Here is a 20,915-nt window from a genome sequence, read left to right as displayed (position 1 = left end):
AAATTAAAACAATATTTCATTTTAATTTGGATAAATTTGAATACAATCTTTATGCTCTTAAGCACCAGGCCCTATTGCAAATAATTCGTGCAAAAGGCTGAAAGTCAGCCCTGATTCCATATATTATCAAATTAATCAATTTAAAGAAGCCAGTTCCTTAGAATACATTTTACAATTAACATTTGTGGTGGATGAAAATTACTCAAAATTTAAAGTCATGTATATTTTATCGTTCCCTTCTGTAAATTCCTCTTTTTTTATACATTTTGGTTAAAATTTGATATTTATTTCTTCCATTAATATAAAGGTATACAATAGATTCATTCTATTATATTATATAATATCCTACTTTAATATATCTAATATATGAATAGAAAACAAATAAGTGGTCTGAGGCAAAGTACCTCCACAACTATGTTCATGAATTTGATGTAAATACTAAAACCAATAACTGTAATGCAAGATCGTGTGCCTTATTTCATCCAGGACTCAAATGAATTATCATATTTTAGCATATAAATATTATTTCTTTGAAATAAAAATATTTATGTAGTTTTAACCAAAATATCTAGTTTGAATTTTTTAATAATTATAAAACTTCATGTCTGTTTTAGAAACTAAGTAAAAAAAAGGACGGGTGAGATGTACAAAAGAAACTTTCCAAAGATTTCATATATATGGTACTTACCTGCCATCTAAATGATCAAAATCTAGAAGGGACAACTCCTTACTGTCATGGGATAAATAAATGGTGTCCACATCCTGAAAAATAAGAATGTAATTATGAGATTATTATTATTTATTTATTTAATCAATTCTCAAAATTGTAATTGCTTGCAGACAATAGCAAAAGTAGCCAAAGGTTCCAAATCTGAGTATTGCAATAACAGACACATATAGAAAGTGGTACAGTCTTACACTACAACATACTGTTTTGTTAAGCTAACTGCAGACAAATTTTCCTATTTAAAAGACAATAGCAAACAATAAAATCTGAATCAGAACACATCTCATCTTTGAAATTTTTTTCTTAGATGGAATTCAGATTTTCTAAAGTAGCTCAAAATGTTTTTCTGAATATCACAAGTTACCCAACTTAAATTTATTGCATAAAATACAAATTTGTTACATAAATTACCATTGTCAATACATTATGTTTTTTTGCTTTATATGCAATAGCAGTTAAATATAGGAAGCATGTAAATTAAATAAAAGGAATTGATTTTTAAATTATCATTTTAACTGAAAAAACTTAGTTAAACCATATTAGAGTGCTTTTAAAAATTACTGCTAATATCTGATGACCATATAAAGTATAAGTCAATATATTTTTTTGCAAGTTGTTTTTAATTGCATGGTATTATTTATATGCACTCATTTAAATTACCAAAAATATATTTTTCACATATGAAAATGTAAGTCAAACAAAAAAAAATACAATTTTAAAAAAATTTGGATATAGTTTATAACAGCAACTCCTTCCAAATAATGTAAAGATCTGAAATTTTAGTATAGTTTCCATAAGGAAACTAAACTAAAAATTAAAACTTTCCAATATAGTAAAATATCTATATATGTTACTATTAAAAATTATAATTCACAGATTTAAATTGAAAAATCTCCTATCTTTGTAATATAGCATTATTTATAATAATGACATCGAAGTTAGAGAAAATTGATCCAAAACAGATTTCAGTTAAACTGATCTAAAAGCATAATATATAGCCAAGTAGTCTTGGCATTGCTATGAATACTATGTCCATCTATTTCTAAATACAATCTTTCACATTCAAAATTCTATATTTTCTTAAAATTAAAAATGCAGAAAGCAAAAGAAAAGTAATAAATCATATAGCTACAGAATTAAAACATTAAGACCAATAAAAGAAAACGAAAAATGACCAAATACTGACCCATGCAACCTCTTCTCTGTAGGGCAAACTGTGGTAATCACACATACATGCATATTGAGTGGAGTACCCACCACAAGGTCCAGTATCTTTGGTTTCAAGGGCATGATTGTACTCAAGCATAGCCTGTAATCGGGTGGGAGGGATCACTTCCAACTTCCTGATTACATGTCTGGAAGATGGAATAATGATTAGAAAATACAACAGAAAATTTTCATAATAAAAAATACAATAGTTTTCCAAGTAAATAACAATTAAATTATATTTCTTATACATTCATAGTAATCATCACACAAATTTAATTTCTGTAATTGCAATTAACAAATTTTGTATTCGATACAAATTTAAATTTATGTAATTAAATATATCCATTCTTAAATTAGATATGCTTATAATGATAATTTGAGAATTTCTATATTTTATACCATAATTAAACAGTTCTATATATACGATAGAAAACGCAAAATACATGAACTTTCCCACTATATAGGTTTCAAGTTTATATATTCAATTGCTTAAGGCTCTCAATCCTAATTAATTATCATTCTAAAGTTTTCAAATAAATGACATCTTTAACTTCACTGTTCAGTGCATATATGTAAAAACTGCTTGAAGGTTCCATTCTAGAACATACAACATACAAGTAGCCATAGGAGAAGAGTACAGCTTTTGTATTGAAACTAGAAATTTTAAGAGATGTTTCTTCAGGGTTTTTATTTCAAAGCATTATTGTGAAAGCAAAACACTAGAAATTGAAGTCAATTGGCATTGATAAAATAAATTATCGTTGCGTTTCTTGACTGCACAATAATTCATTTGATAGTGAAGATTGTGGTCTGGGTGAAATGACTTGAAGACACATATTGTCTTTTATGGGGTTTATTGGTAACATCAATAACAAAAGGCACAAGATTACGCCAAAGTGCAGAAGGCCTAGAGAACTACACATAAAATTTCTCTGGAGAGAGAGAGCCGGGATAACACTCCCCCTAGTATAGGAGTCCAGTTCGCTTCTACTGGAAAAAAAATATACTAAACAACAACAGGGAGACCACGTGCTACATGATTGGCAGCTAGTTCCACCCAGGAAGATCACGTGGTTAACCAAATTCTTAACATCCATATCACCTGAAATAAGAGGAATCTGAAACTATCTCTTTTATAATTACATGTAAGGATAGTTGTAAAACTCTTGCTTCTTCACATTATAACTTATATATTCAATACATGTAATTTCATTCTAAATAAATTCAAACATTTGAAAAATTCTGCATAATATCAAACAATTTGCTCTTCATAATAACAGTGGTAAAAGATTTACAATAGAACTTCCATGTACCTCTCTAAAGTAATTTTATCTATTTTACTAATCTTCTCAAACTTGAGAGCTAAATTGTATATTCACAGTGCAAATGATGGTCCTTATATTTATTTGATATGTCTATGAAAATACTTTGCATGAATGCTTACAAAAACAAAGTACTGATAAATTGATATAAAAATAAAATAAAATAAAAATCAAATTTGATGTTTTTGTGGGGGAGGGCAGGGGGACTTCCACTATTTAAGTGAATCAATCATTTTCAAAAGGAATATCACTTAATATGTGCATCTGCATACAGTCATTAAGACTCCTTTGGATGTACTTCCAAATCAGAGAAATGAAGGGTAGATAACGTATGATAACATCTCAGAGTCCAAGAACTTTGACAGGAAATAAAAATTGGAGAAATTTGATCAATGGTTTGAGCTATAGAATTGGTACTTTTTTTTGTATTATTTTAAATGTATAGATTAAGCATTACTATAAGTGGAAAAAAAAACAGTCATTAAAAATTTATATAATATGACAAAGGTGTGCATTAAAAATCTGAAAGTGCTAAGATATGAAACAAAATTTAAGACAAAATAAAAAAGGAACTCCACAATTTTCTTCAAAAATTATGTTTAAAGTTAAAAGGTGCTTATATTGCAAAATAGAAAATATTTAACGAAAATCACTTATCTTTAAAATTAAGAAAAATCCATAAGTGATAGATGTGATTAAACACTGAAACAGGTTTAATAATTCAATAAAAAGGAATTATTATGAATCATGATTATAAAAATAAAATAATATTATTCCTCTCTCTTTAGAGGGCACATAATTTCTTTAACAATGTTAAAAAAAAATTTGGCATTTTGTGCATGTGTGTCTCCGTCACGGTACTAAGGAACACATGTACCAAATTTTTTTCAAATCTATAAAGGGGTGGGGAACTGCATAAGGTTCAAGCAAATAAATTTACCTAATTAGATTATGGCCATACTTAGAAATATTTCAATAAAAAAATAATGTGATATCTTATAATTAAGGTATATTACATATTTTCTTTATTTATTCATATTCTGTAATAAAATAGATTTATAAAGATAAACATGAATTATTTTAAAGAGCACTAACTATGTAAAAATTACATATGTTTAATCATATACATTCTTACTCTAAAGGCACTTGTGGAAAAATGCTTTTCACTGCTGTTCCCAACTGGCTAATCATATGGTTAACATCTTCAGAATCAGGATCAATGGAATAAAATGTGAAAACCTTGTTCTCAACTGTCAGGCAAAGCTTTAAAATATTAAAACAATAATATTAATTATGAAATTTTAAAAACTTCATGAAAAAGTTTGCAATTAAATGCCAATTTGTAATTAACTAGTTATTTTGCAAATTTATTAAATGGTTTTAACAAATGCATATAAAAAAATAAAAATAACAAATTGTACCAATGTCAGAATTAAAAACAACAATCAAAGAATATAATAAAATTCATAAAAATTACTACAAATATAATACAAGTTTAGAATAAAAACCTCAATATGCAGCTAAGCTCCATTCTTCTCTCTGTCAATTGTTCGTGCAGGATTGTGCAATAACCAATGAATTCAAAACTTTTACAGTTTACAGTCTTGCATAAAAATTGCTCACTGAAAACTGTTTTGCTTGCATACTACTCATATCTTCTGCATATGCACTTCCTTACTTAAGATATTAATAAAAATTGTAATGCAGATTTGTATCAAACCCAAGAATGATAGCATTTAATTCCAAAAATGATAAAATCCATCTTTTTGCAGAAATGTGTGATATTTATTATTGTTATTACAAAAGTCACTAATAAAATTCTTTTTTCTTATATTTCAATCAGAGAAGAGTCAAATCTTTTAGCATAGACTTATAATAATGAACAAATTTCTTTCATAAAAAAAAAATAAACCCAAATTAGAATTTAGTAAATATTAATTCATTAAAATGTTAGCAGTCTTTTTTTAAAAAAAACAAGGTAATATTTTGAAACAAATTTTTATATTTTATTTAACTATCATCATTCTATTTTCTATACTTACATACATTCTTCTTCTATTATACAAAGAATTCAATTTAAATTTAGGTCCCATTTTGAACATGGGAGACTTCATAATTTTAAACTGTGGTCAAATGATGAAGACGGCATTACTATCAGCATATACTTTAAAAAACTTCATGTAATACAAGTAGGTATATCAAGTAGCAATTGTTTAAGCTATAAATTTAAATCTAGCTGCATGCATATGATTCTGATCAAAAAAAAAAAAAAATGTCTAATATATTTTGAGGGGTTTTTTTTTTTCCCAGGTTCTAATAAAACAGCACTAGAATGAGTGAAAGAACATATTAAAGGAAAGTTTTGTAAATTTAAGAAATTCAGCTTTAAACTTTATAGAATACTCTTTTTTATAATTAATTCTTTCAATATATATCTTTCTATCACTCTTCTAAGTAAATACCAATCAAAATAGAATTATTTTAGCATGCCAAAATTCAGTATATATATAGCACTTCTGGTTAGGGAGAATTTTAAAAATCTTTCACATATAACATTGAAGACTTAGACTTATTATCAAAGACTTATTTCTTATTCTTAATAAAATGCTTTATGTGCATGTTTCATATCTACATTCACATTATAATGATTCATCAAATACAAAAACATAGCATTAGATCTTTCTTTATAATAGTGGAGAAATAAAAAATTATCACAAAATAATGAGTTTCAAATAATAAAAGCAAATCTCCGCATCTCTACAATGAATAATGCTAATATTTTTCTCTTTAAATTAAGGATTTGCAAAAGTTCAAATTTGTATTTAATATAAGGAGGCTGTCCTAAATTTTTAATCTTTTCCTTTGTTGGATTCACTCCAATAATGACTTTCCTTTGAATTTAAAATAGATCTTTTTGTATCACATTTGTTGTAAAACAACTTCTTTGAAAAGTTCATAATTATCTTATGTATGAATGAATTGAATTCCACCACTCTAATGCTCTTTACATCAACTATGAAGAGTTGCTATAAATTGATGACCAAAGAATAAAGTAAATTTTATAGAAAATATATGAAGGTAAGAAAATTTTTGAAACAAATGTTGTATAAACTTCTAATTTCCCCCACTTTTGAAATAAGATTGTGTGCATAACTTTTACCAATGGAAAATATTGTTTTAAGATTTGAAAGAATAATTAATATTTTATACTTACTACAGCAGACTATAATATATTCTACAAGGTAATATTCATTTTCCAAAAATATCCCTTAGCATATTCAGATGTTCAATTATTATGCAATTACACAAATAAGAAATTCTTAAAATTTTTTCTTACTCATTCTTAAAATGTCAGTATATATTTTACCTGGTTGTTCTTCTTGCTTTCTATAGCTTGGATATCTAAGTAATGAAATGTGTGTTCAATCTAAAAAAAAATATAAAAAGCACAATAAACAATTTGATATAATTTACAGTAAGAACATATTAAATAAATGCTTGCTCTTATGACTTCTTTGCTCATTCACTCAAAATTATAAAATTCACTAATATTAATAAAGATAGAAGTCTGTTTACACTTTGGTACTCCACAGAATAGATCTTAGACTTAAAGCAATTAAATTCAGAACAGATATATTTTGAAGTATGAGAAGGTGCATCTCAGAAATACTATTTGTTGGACAGGGCAACCTGCTACACAAAAAATGAGGCATAATGATAAATTTTTCAAATTTTTATATGCTTTTTTTTAATCCTCTAGTTGAATATCTGCGGTATAAATTGAGTATAAAAACTATTATGAAAATCTGTACAGAAATGACTTTTTTCTGTAGTTTATTATAGTTATATACATTTCAAAGGAAATAATTTTAACTGCCATTGATGAAATTAGCTCAAATCATATAATTCTGTTTACTTTTTTGCTGAAATTTTACCAAGCTAAAATTAAGGTAGAAATAGAATCTGATGATCAAATGAGAAATTTTTGAATTCAATTACAATACCATGTGTCATATATATACACTTCAGAAACTTTTTTTAAAACTTCATTTGAGCATTTTTCTTTCAAGAGCTTAAAATATAAGAATGTTAGAGTATATGCAATATATTTAAAACTGAGAAAAACATTTAATTTAATTATTTGCAAAGGAATAGTGCAATTTTGATCCATTCTCAAGTGACCAATGGCACATTTCATGCTTAAAAAATATATCTTTTAAATTATAAAAAAAATATATTATAAAACATATATAAGCACAAAAAGTAAACTTATTAAGTTTTACAGGGAAATAAAATTAACTAGCTCATAGTGACAGTAGGTTCTAATGAAATGGTGCAGTTAAATTTGGCATTTTGGAAGTGATTTGTTAAACTTTCCTACCAAAGACAGCACATTCAATTTTTCTGATCTGTCATTATGAACTCCTAAGATTATGAGGCTTGTAAGTCTATTCTGACTCATGGAAAGGTGGAAAAGTTTATTTTTAATACTCTGCAATGACTGAAGTTCTTTTGAATGCACATCTTGACACTAGTAGAATGATTGCAATTTTTATTAACCAATTTATTTAATAAAATGCTTTAGTAACTTGAGAAATGTAAGATTAAAATTGTAATGATTTTGGTTTAGATGTGTCATGCATCCTTTTAAAAATACAATGTATATTCTCTAGTTCAATTTTCAAATCATTCAATGACTAAAAGCAACAACAATCTCTATCTTCAACAATATTGGTGATTGTGGTTGCAAAGCTTTTATGCCTAACAGCTTTGAGGATTAAGCAATCCTTGTGAGCGTATTAAATTTCATGTCTCATTAGATTTCAAAACGTCCCATTTCATGAAATAAAAAAAAAAAATACCAATAAAAAGAAAATTGCAAAAATTCTTCAAAAAATTTCTCTTGACTTATTTTTAAAATTATCTTAATTTGAATTTTACTATATACAAAAATTATCTTTTCAGCAGTACAGTTTAACTGTTGAGCAAATTCTTAATAAATGTTAAGTTTTTTTAATATACTCTTTAACATTATATTTCCATTTAAATTCACTAGTTATCATATTGAATTTCAATAACGAAATAAAATTCAAGCTGTTTTCGTAATTTTATTTAAATATTTAATCATATGATTTCCATCTAATAATGAAAGCTAAAACAGGTTATGTTTGCTATCATCCAAGCTAGGAATCATCCCAAAAATGAGGATGAGAAGCTTCTGGTATAGCCGTTGATTCTTCCTTTCTTGGTGTATTAAACAATGGTGAGGCCAATGACAAAACATACTTTCTGGGAGGAGGGGATTGTATTGGCCACTGATGACCATTAAATCTCAATCATAGTTTTTGAAAGAATGCTAACAAGATAATGAAAATTAATCAATATACCCAGATACTATAGCTAGACTACTAAACTCAGTGGCACAACAGTCCATATGGGCTAAGGCTTACAATGCCCATATGTGTTTTCTTGACCGAGGGCCCTGTGCTGCTAGGCATATGTCTCGGTTAAGTGGTCAGCCTAACGCGGAAACCCCAAGCATGCTTGGTCCTCAGTTTATCGACCCATTGAAGGGAATGAAAGGCTGAGTCGACCCTACCCAGCCTGAGGATAGAACCTTGGACCTGTGCACTGAGAACATAATTACGCCACCAGGCTTCACTATGCACTATGGCTAGACAGGGTTAGCTTTTTTAAGGTTGAGATTATACTTATTTCTTCTGCAAATTATAGGAGAAATTGAAGTGGTGTTACATTAGTGCAAAAGATAATATGAAATAGATTAACTAGGATGTCATGGACCTGATTTCATTAGGAAGGTTCATATACACAATAAATACAACAGATGTAAGGCTATTAAAATAATACAACTAGTGTCTGTCATAGTTCAACTATTAAAAATATTTTATTGAAGGAATCGTGAATAACAAATTATACATAACATATTTAACTGAAATTAAACACAATCAATATGCCTGCAAAATCAGTTAGTCATCAAAAGTATGTTAATTGAAAAAAAAAAAAAAACGAATCTTAAAAGAGCCAATTTTAATCAAATATATGCATCTGTATAAGTAGATATAATGTAGCTAAAAAAGTGAAAAATACTTAAAAATACATTTCATAATAATCAATTCCACCTATTATATCTGATAAATATTCATCATAAACATGTATACAAAAAAATCCAAGTTAAATAAATATGAGCAAACTTACTTTAGTTGGAACCTTGGCAGTAAGAATAAATAATCTACATGCGGAAAATGCCTGAAAAAGCATTAATAAAATTAATAAAGTTACCAAACAGTAATAATACAAGGTGGATACAGAAATTATAAATAAAATTTCCCAGATTAAACTTGCCACATTTCCCCAACATACGGCTACTAATTATATTATTCCAAGCCTTCTTCCTGATCAGAATCATTGTATGTTTAATATACACTATTAAAAATATTTTAATGAGTAATTTAATATAATATATATTCTTTTTTCATAAAATTTCATTTTTTAAAAAATGGAATGAACATTCCAAAAAAGCATTAAAATAGTACATAACATTTTTATATGAAAAAAATATTGAAAATTTTGATAATTTACTAAGATTGTATATTGCTGCTAAAATTCCTGTTGCAAATTGCTATTAAAATTGCATAAGAACCCTAAGAAGCATTAAAATTTCTTTTGGCAAAATAAATTGTTTTAACAATAAAAGTTAATGTGGTTTTTGTTGAAAATTTTAAGACTGTTCAATAATTAATTACTATTATTTGCACAAGTACCAGAATTACATGTTGCAGTATTAATATAAAAATAGCATGAAATTGTAGCAACTAATAATATATATTTTAGAGGGGAGACTGAAGCCATCCAAAATATTATTTCAAATTTGTTTTTTTTTAACAAATAATAAGAAATTATTTACTTAAAAACTTGTTTTTATAAATAAATAAAACATTTTTAATCTCATTTATTATTGAAAACAATGCTAAATGTAAAATACTAATTTAAAAATAATAACTCAAATAACAAAAGGCAAATTCTTGCTTATTACAATTAAAATGTAAACAATTGTAAATAATAATTAAAAATTAATTTCAAAATTGAAACTAATTATTAAAATACAAATAAAAAATTCTTGATTTAAATTAACCAGTCTTGCTTTAAATGAATTAAAAAAGTTTAAAAGCTTCTTTTTACAAAATTTTGAGGCTTGCGATTTTTTCTTCAACTCCTAAATTTTCTTTTTAAGCTGCCTAAATAATTATTTATTTATTTTAATTTTAATTCTTTGAGCTAATGCTCTGCTTTTTCTTTTTCTTATCAAATTTTCACTTAATTCTTTTTCTTATTTTCATTTCTTCTCTTTGTATTGTTCATATTTGGCTCGTGAATTCCTCACACTTGAAATAAATTGTGTTACAATTTAAAATTATTTATTCTATTTCCTTGAATGCTACCATAAACAATTCTTCTTCCAACCATCGTAAGTTCTTCCAAAAGTATCATTATCGACAAGGATATAGTATAATTTCAAAATTTTGATTTGAAAACAGGTCCAACCAAAATTCATTCATTCATTCTTTATTCTTTTATTCGTGAAAACTGTACTTCCAAAAATTTCATTAGGGTAGCTGTTAGCAATTTTCATCAGCTTATTATTCTTCTTACAGTAATGAAATTCCAAAAAGTCACCATTTCCTAGAAAGAATGTCCAAATTTGCTGTCGTTTTGATCATTTTGGTGACATTACATTTCAGATGCTTAGAAATGGTAGCCTGAAATTTCTGATAGCATGTATGCTTAGCACAGAATGCTCTAGTGGACAACTTTCCCTGATTTTTTAAAAAATATTTTTATGAATTTTCCTGAAATTTCTAGATTGATCAAATTTCCCGAATTCCTTGTTCTGTCACCATTCTGTAATAGATCTATACAACTTGAAATATACATAATATTTTAATATCAAGTGATTTTTTTTAATCAAAAGTAGTATTCAAATATAACATATTATGGAATACATCCAAAAATAGTTTGGATATATTCCACATCTTAGGGAATGCTCTCATCTTACATGTGATTAATTGTGAATCAGAAAAAGGTTGTATCATCATTAATTCAATGTAAAAAACAATGAATATCATAAAAAAGACTCACTCCCATGCGATTTCTATGGTTTTAAATATTTTGAATTTGTCTGACAAGAATGACATAAAAGAATCGAAAGTGAAAATGATGGCAGTATTTGATAAAATTAATGCAATTATTTTGCAATACATTTGGTAGAGTTACATCCTTGTAACTGAGAATATAAATAAATACTGAATGCATATAACCTTCATGGCACAGTTTTACCTATCCATCTTGCTATTTTATTAACCCAGCTTCACCAAGGATAGATTCCAATTTATTCTTTACTTATTATAACAAATTTTATTTACCTTATTGTTACACATATTTTTTCTTCACAACCTGGATATACACAATGTTTTAGATATCCTAATAACAATACTGATCAATATTGAAAGGCCCTTCACCCTTGACATTCCCACATACAATTTTGAGAAAAGCATTATTCAATCAAATCAAAAAATAGCTAAAAGAATTTTAATTTCTTCTATCTCAAGTATTAATTTTGAAAATTAAAAAATCAGTTGACCAAGCAGTATCAACATGTCTAGCAAATTTTAGATTGTTATCATTCAATAATAAGGAGAAATTTTTGAGATTGAGAGACACAAATATTTATTTTCTACTTTATACAGTATAGAATTGTGTATCATAGATATAAATAGCATATTCAAGGTTAGAATAACATTAATAAATAAATTAATTAAATTAAATTTTTAAAAAATTTCAAAAATTCTCTTGTTAGTTCATACCACTTATTTTCTTCTGTTCAAAGTTTTTAATTTGAACTATCAAAGGATTATTCATATTTTTAAGCTATGAAATATATCCATTATTTTATAAGTCAAGAATTATTTACATGTTAGTTAGAATTTTGTGCAAAATTAGCTAATAATAAAACTTATACTGAAAAAAGATATAATTAGTTTCCCAGCAAACAAATGAAATGAATATATAACAATAATAGACAAATAGATTCCAAATAAAAAAATTTATGTATATTGATAATACATTTAATTTTATGCTTATAATATTAGAATTGTAGCTTTATTCATAGAAAAAGTTTAATTATACATTCTGTACCATAGAAATGCTTGAAAAGTGGAGCAAAACTTACCAGAACTCGATTCTCTGTTTTTTCAGGCTTTGTTTCCATGCGCACAGCACATTTTAAAGAAATCTTCACATTCCGTCCTAAAATGTGTCGAATACTCTCTAAAACATGAATAAAAAAATTTTAACTAATACATAAAAACCTATTAAAAAAGTAAACAATAATAATTTTCACATTGTTTTCACAGTTGTAAGTGACTAAGAATAAAACCTTAATATATTATTTTCACTCAAATATAACCAAAATTTGAATGACAAAGAGTTATTTGATAACTAATAATATATTTAGAGATAATAATATTTATTATACAAATATACAATATATAGAAATTAATTTGATTTACTTCAAAATATGTTTCAGAAAAAAGACTAAAAGAATCTATTTAAAAAAAAAAAATTTCTTTCAATAAATAAAGTGATCATGCTTTAAGTGACTAGTTTCTTTTCATCTGCAAGCTTTAAAAATGCAAAATAATACTAATATTTTACAACTTTAAAAACATATATATTGTTCTTTACATAAATTCTAATGAATAATAATAAAAAAAATCATTAAATTAATTATTATGTTTATTCCACTGTCAAAACAAGATCAAACTGATAAGAAATATTAATCAGTTTGAAGATCAGTTTTCACTTTCAATTTCATTTACTTAGCATTTTGATATAATATTTATATATATGCTGTATTCACTATAATGCTCTATAGTGAATACAATACTTAGGGGACAATTTTTTATATAACTTGTCATGGAAAAAAATATCACAAAACAGTTTATTTTGCAAATAAAAACAAAATTTAGATAAATTACATTACAAGAAAAATTACTTTTTTTTAAATATATGGAAACTTCATAAATTGGATATTTTTATGTAATGAAATCTCTAATAAAATAGCTGTTCTTGAAAATGAACTTTATTAATATATATATATATATATATATATATATATATATATATATATATATATATATATATATATATATATATATATAATATCATATACAGACAATCATACGGATATAAAATAAGAATCAATAAAAAAGAATAACAATTTTATATCCTAAATGTAAAGTTTAAAAAAAAATTATTTGAATACAATTTTTCTTTTAACATATAATAAAATACATGCCATTTAAAGTGAAATTATTGAAGTATTTATACTTCTATAATTTTACTTTATACATAACATCTGATATTTCTGACAAAAGAAAATAAATACCTCCCAACTTAATATTTTCTTGAGTTAGGATTTCTTTCTCCATTCTACTAATATATATTAAACAGTTAAAAGTGCCTGCTTTTTATCGAAAAACATCTCCAGGCTCAAGATAACAGACAGAAAACATTTGCTGTTACCTCTCAAAAAGATTGATAACATTAAATACGGGTCAAATCTAAATATCAAATACCAATGCGACAACTTTGGAAAAAAGATAACAATATCTATACTAGATTTGATGGCAATACTTGGTTTCAATTTAGAACATATCTGAAACAAAATTATACTACTTATAAAGTATAAGTATAATAAGATTTCATAATAAAAACAGATGTATGCTTTACAGAAAAAAAAAGAAAAAGAAAAAAAAGTTTAAATTTTTTTTATTTATTTAAAAATATTTTTCTTAAATTTTACTTGTCATTTATTTAAAATTATACATATCTATATATTATTGAATTTATATATAGAAGCAAAAGTTACTTGGTCATACAGGAGATTCAGGCAAAGGTTGGGCAATGTCACCAAGTTATAACATTTTTAAGATAAGTTGCCAAATATGTTAATCTTTTCTCTTTTAAATTTCTTATTATATTAGTTTGGCAAGTTTTGGCATATTTAAGCAACTTTTTTTTTTTTCTTTTGCCTTGGCAAGAAATCTAGTACCTGATTCTCCTGTTTTCACAATTTATTTTATAAAAGTGATTTCTCAATCCCAACATATTTCAATTATAGCAAATTATTAAAATTACAAAGCTAATTTTTCATAAACATCAGAAACATTTTGCAAATGTTAGTTAAATTCAAATTTTATGAATTATTCTAAAAATTTGGATTCTTATCACAACTTATACATAAAATTTTCTTTCAATAAACTATTAGTTTTAGTAAGTGTTTTCAACATTAACTTTTAATTTTATGTGTTTTAATAATCGTACAGTGCTACTTGCTTTTAATTTTAAAAAAATGAAATCTTAATTTCATGAAAATAATCACGAGCTTATTCCTTTTAGACTTCCTCAAGAAAAAATTAAAAAATATGTTTAAGATTAGGGTCTTCTTAAGACTGAAGTTTCTTTACACAATTTAATTGAATCTTTTATTGAAAAAAAGATCCATTAAACTGAAAATTAATTCAGATTCTTTAGCTACAACTGAACTAAGAATTTGAAGTACAATTTTGTATGGTTCATTGGTTTGAAATTTTGTACAAAACACTGAAATATGTAAAATTCTAGTTTCATTCATTACATACATTTTTCTTGATCAAAGCATTTCAATCGGAAATATAAAATGCATTATTAGGTTTCAGTTTGTTATAGAAACTTCAAACTGGAAAAATATGATTCAATTCGGGGCGATCAATAAATTACCGAGAAAATTAATTTCTACCCAGAATGAAACTCATTAAAATGCAGCAAACAGGAGTGTGTACTTATTTTAAATTTAAATAAATGGTTTAACAATATTAATTTATATTAGAAAATTAAATGGACTACCATGAAGTTCTCGTGAAATTACTCCTTTCGCAGACATTGTTGATGTAATGTGTTTACGAATAAAACTAGTTAAATTAAGGCAGACATTTTTACAAAAGTTTTAACGGTATAAATGATAAATAAAACATGCACATTTTACAAATTTAATATCAAAACCACAATATTTAAGAGGGAGTGCCCCTCGCAATCCATTTCTACTCCACCACCATAGCGGTCATAGTCAACATAACAAACATGTCACTGCCAAATTTCGATTTAAAAAAATATCAAGATCCGAAACTTTGAATTTATTTTTTCAAAACTATAGATATATAAACAGTATAATCATTTCTTAATGCTCCCATCAATAAATATCGCTCTTGTAAAGCTGTAAAAACATTTTATTATCATAATTTCATATTGAAGTGGCAACAAATTTTTAGCTAAATAAAAGCCGAAAGTTTTCGGGTAGAGTTAACCGGAGGACGTATTGGAGGATCAAGCTAGGTTCCAATTAGTGCCTGTAGACGGCACTAGCAGTCTACAGCCATCTATAGGCGCTAACAAGAACTATTCTAATTGCAGGATTAGCTATAATAGGGGTTATAAGATTTGGCAAATAAGCACATTTGTGGCGAATTATGCCAATCTTTTTCATTTCCTATTACGCGATTTGTTTTTTATTTTATTCCGCCAACACTTGGAATCGTCAAACTGATTCGTTTCTTTTACTCTTTCTGAAACTTTACTCGTTTCTTTTACACTCTTTCAGAAATTCATCTGATAATTTTTTATTTTAAATTGATTTTGATGTAAATAAATTCTTTATTATTATTAAAATGTATTTATTTATTAAGAATTTTTTAGGTCATTTGTTAAAAATTATTATTTATTAAATAACTTATTGAAAATATAAATGTATTTATTTATTATTTTTTATTTATTTTATTATTGTATAATTATTTTTCATTTGAAAGAAAACGTCTCCAACAGTCGATAATAATAGAAATATTTTCATGCGAAATTTGAATAAATAACTTCTTTTATGTTATTGCGATTCGAAATAACATTTGGCTGCAAGGACTCTCCATATAATATATATATAAATTTTTTACTAAATGCAAATTTTTTTTCTAATAAAGGAGAACGTGCGCGTGTGTATGCAGAGAAGAATAAATATGTAGGATGTTTGGTAGAGCAATTTTTTAATTTTTATTATTTAAAAACAGCGAAAAAGTTTGAAGTTTTTCTGCAATAACTTTCGAAAATGTTTCCAAATTAAAAAAAGATTTTAATTCATCTTTAAAATAAAAGTATATTTAGACATATATATATATTTAATTATAAAATCTTATAATATTCTTTATTTTAACAAATTTTTAAATTTTGATTTTCAGCAATATTGTAAATGAAAGACAAATCATTTTCATTTTTCAATCAAAGCTGAACGATTTTTCTTTGTTAAAAAATATGAGATAAAATTATTCATACTTTTAATATAATAAAATTTATAGGCTGGCATGCTATCAATAAATTGCATCTTTCGAGGCAGGTTGTTGGACTTAGAGCTTCAAAATTTGGCTGGCAATTAGCTATTTCTTAGATAGCAATATTAAGAAATCTTGTTTCAAAAATTAAATTAAAATTTTAATAAAAAATTAACAAAATTCCAGCATTTTCTTTATAACTTCAAAATATATCACTGACCAAAAACATTTTAAATTTTAAAAAAATTAATTTTTCAGTTATCTTTTTTTTTTTTTTTTTTTTTTTTTTTTTTTTTTTTTTTTAATTCCATTCAATATTTTTCTTTTTTGATCTTAGTATTTTTCAAAATACTTTTAAACATATTTTTCAAAAATATTTTTCATTGGTTTAGTAAACTATACTTCTATATGAGCACATTGCAGTGATATTCAATACAATTTTATGCGCATATTATTGTCATTTTAATTTTTTAAAGATAATATAAAACTAAACAATTAAAATCTACAATCTTGGCTTTCTATAATATTTTGGATGAAGATTCAAATCTACTTTATTATTTTTATTTCTATTATTTATTTTTTATTTATTTTATTTCATTTATTTTAGGTTAACATAAAATTAAAAATTAGGTATAACTGGATTATCATCTTTTTCTCTTTTTTTTTTTCCTAATAAAATACAGTTGGTTTTTTTATTTGACCAGCTTTTTATGGGGTTTTCCTATCATTTAATAAAAAGCAATTTTAAAAATTAACTTTCTATTAGTTTTAATATATTTACTTCTTAGCCCAATCATTAAATAAGTCCTCTATCAACTGCAAGATAATTCTTTTCGAAGGTTATGTTAATTATTTATATATTATAGTTTGCTTAAACAGTAATTCACATAAAAAACTAAGAATTAAAGAAGAATTAAACTGAAATTAAGTATTAAAAAAATAATTCTCAAAAAAAATTCTCATAAACAGTATTTTTATAATAATTTACAATTATATGTAACTTGTTATTTTTTTTGCAATTCATGCATTAATTTAACAAAAATTAAATTTATTGCAAATACTTTAATTGACATAATTAAAGTAATACTAAATGAATGATGGACAGACCAGCTGGTCACCGAAAGCAGCTGGTACATCCCTAATTATTTCGATTTCGTTTCCAAAGTATACATCTAACAATAATCATCCTTATAATGTAAATGTGTTTTCAATGTGAAACAAAACCGTCTACTTATATCATTGGGGAACGCGGTGTTTATTTATTAAATAGTTAGCTAACATTAGAGCTCGTTTCTTCTTCGGCTCTAGCCATGTCATACATGGAATACCTGCTTAGTTATGCACCGACTCCTCTTAAAATCCAGAATTAATATTTATTGACTGATTCTCTATTTAGCCTTTATGTTCAGCTGCCGGGTATGCGCTTATATAGTTATATTAATGTTGAATGTGTAGCATGGACCTTTAATTGTTCTATAAATTTCTATATATCTTTTCTAATCAACTACTATTCTTTGAATAATCTACATTTATTCTCTGAAAATGTAATGAACTTGTTTGTAGATTATTTGATGAAAATAAGCTGGAATGTATAAACCCCTTCAAACCCATAATGGGATTTATGATATTTGATTTTATCAAGTAAATTCTTCAAATCTTAAGAAATAAAAAATTCAATTAAATTTGCATCAAAAACTATTGTTATGACTTTTTCAAACGCTATCAATGGAAGGATATTGGAAAACCTATCAGGAAAAATGATAGAAAAAAACCATGAAGGAGCCCGAAGTGGAGCAGTTCTCTTAGTTTTCGGAAAGGGGACATCCTACAATGGCAAATTTTCAGGCACTGTGTTTTAATTTTGTTCAATTAAATGCTATTACTCCTTCCAATGATTAATACATTAATCTTATCCGGTATCAATAACATCATGTAATTGATCTTGACCATTTGTTATCTGCTAGGAGAGAACAGATTAAGGAAAAAAATGTCTTTGACGGCAGATCAAAAAGATCCTTATATTTTCTATAGACTACTTATATTCTCTTTTCAAATTTATCACAGAAATTATACAAAAAATAAATATTAAGGTGATTCGAACTTTTAATTCGAAATATCGTAGTATAATAATATTTTAGGTTTCATTTTAATCTATCTTTATATTGTTCTTTTTCCTTAATTACAACAGCAATAAAGTAAATAAAAATGGTGTTTAATATCGACAATATCAAACACATTCTTGAGTATAAGACCAAGAATTAAGCAGGATCGGTCTTTAGTCGATTGCTTCCAATTGGGCGACGTTCATAAGGTCTCTTTCATATTTCCTGCATACAGGGTTAATTTTTCTTCCGCCTTGCCATGGACCTTAACAAACATAAAAGAATCCTAGTAGTCTTTTTACGAAGGGTATTGTATGTTCGTAACATAAAATTTACAGCTACTTTGTCTATTTAGTAGGGGGGAAAAAGGGGAGGGGGGCACGAGAAGGGTATTGGGACCAGACATTTCCGTACGAGTTAAACGTCCAATAAATCATTCTTAGCTCATTGAAAAAAGGGGCTAGGGAGTGATTAGTCTTTGCTAAAAACGCATAAGCCTGCTGGCAAGAATGTTTAGTGAGAAAATGTATTGGTATTTTAACTAAATTTTGATATTTAAACATAAGGAAAAAGCTTCTGTCTGTTTGTACATGTGCTGACTTTACAAACCAGCCTTTTTGACATGTATCAATCAAATTTGGCAAATATTTAGTTTGGTGGGTAAAAATGTGCTTTACAGAGTGATTAAAAATTTTTTAATTAATTAAAAATTAAGCGAAATATTGGTCTTTATTCGGGATAACTTTTTAAAAGTTTACAGTAGAAAAATAGTTTTTATAGCATTATAAAATTAATATATATATATATATATATATATATATATATATATATATATATATATATATATATATATATATATATATATATATATATATATATATATATATCCTTTTAATGATACCAAATTTGTTTATCATACAATTTTTCTTACAATATTTAATAAATTTTTTGAAATATATTTTAAACGTATTTTGCAACAATATATATTTCACTGTTGAAAAAAAGAGCTCAAAGCCGTTTTTAATGTTACTACTATATTTGTATCAGCTTTTTTTTTTTCTTCTTTTTTTTCTTCTGTTTCCATCATTGTTACCAGTTTTTTGTCTATCATTGTTTCTATCTTTTTTTAGAATTTACAATTTACAATTTAGAAGAATTCGGAAAGTTAAAACTCTTCAGCAACGGAAATTATTAACTTCTAGTCCACTTAACATGCTATTTACTAATGGATCTGTGGCAAAACTTTTCATGAGCAGAAAATAAAAATTTCAAGGCATTTCTTCTTTAAAAAAATAATTAGAATTTTATGCATTAGATTCTGGTTCATTATAAAAGTGGTGTTTTCTATAGAATTTGAATAAAGGATTTTTTAAATAAAAGCCTTTTAATGAGGAAATGTGAATTTATGAAATTATTATTCTGCACTGAATTTATTCAAAAACAAGATATTTGTTCTTAATTCGAATTCTCCTGTAATCCTGAAGGGTTATTTTTAAGAATTTTATTTTAACTTTTGCGAGCTCACAAAAATATTTTTTTTTTAATTTAAATTTTTTTTTCCATTATGGTAGATATGGATATTCTATCAACATTTTTATTTATTAATCACCATTTTAACAAGATGCATTTATCCATATGTCATTAATGGGAACATTTGGAATAATATAGTTTTTTTCGTGAAATAATTTGCAGAAGGGGGAAAAAATCCCATTCCGATTTCTTTTTTGAATGAAAATATGATAGTTGAATGCTTTGTGAGGAAATTGAAGAATGCCTTTGGAAATAAAATAAAATTAAAAATAAAAATAAAACCATGAAAATTTTGAATTTCTGGCTTGTGATAACAGATAAGACGCATTTCAAATTTATATATTCATCTACGGATTCTCTTGACAGTTTCAGTTTCTTTAGCATTTGTAGAAATAAAGTTTTCCAACTTGAAATTAATTACGATTATTAAATCATTAATTATAAAACATACTTACGATCATTAAATCATTAATTATAAAACAAACTTACGATCATTAATTCAGCAAGGACGCTTAAATTGTTGGGCAGTTATATCGATTGGATCTGAAATCAGCTGGATTTCGGATTTATATAAAAAGTTCGCAAAAGGAAATAA

The 20,915-nt window shown here is 25.6% G+C and overlaps 1 protein-coding gene across 4 annotated transcripts in view; it reads right to left on the bottom strand.

Moving 5' to 3' along the window:
* Positions 1-15,430, bottom strand: part of LOC129983563 (F-actin-uncapping protein LRRC16A-like) — a 73,987-nt gene extending 58,557 nt beyond the window's left edge. For 2 of the 4 annotated variants that reach the window (XM_056093087.1, XM_056093089.1), the window contains exons 1-7: positions 15,223-15,430; positions 12,506-12,603; positions 9,475-9,525; positions 6,626-6,685; positions 4,394-4,521; positions 1,914-2,082; positions 689-762 (exon numbers count right to left, since the gene is read on the bottom strand). In XM_056093087.1, the coding sequence (XP_055949062.1) occupies positions 689-762; positions 1,914-2,082; positions 4,394-4,521; positions 6,626-6,685; positions 9,475-9,525; positions 12,506-12,603; positions 15,223-15,259 (617 nt within the window). In that variant the 5' untranslated portion in view covers positions 15,260-15,430. Of the gene's footprint in view, positions 1-688; positions 763-1,913; positions 2,083-4,393; positions 4,522-6,625; positions 6,686-9,474; positions 9,526-12,505; positions 12,604-13,723; positions 13,853-15,222 lie in introns of those variants that run through there. The other 2 variants (XM_056093086.1, XM_056093088.1) reach the window with 2 other exon arrangements.
* Between the last annotated feature and the right edge of the window lie 5,485 nt (positions 15,431-20,915).

Source organism: Argiope bruennichi, chromosome 9 (assembly GCF_947563725.1).
Source record: "Argiope bruennichi chromosome 9, qqArgBrue1.1, whole genome shotgun sequence".
Classification (NCBI taxonomy): Eukaryota; Metazoa; Arthropoda; class Arachnida; order Araneae; family Araneidae; genus Argiope; species Argiope bruennichi.
Note: the sequence above shows the minus strand (reverse complement) of the source record. Positions and strands in the feature narration are given on the sequence as shown.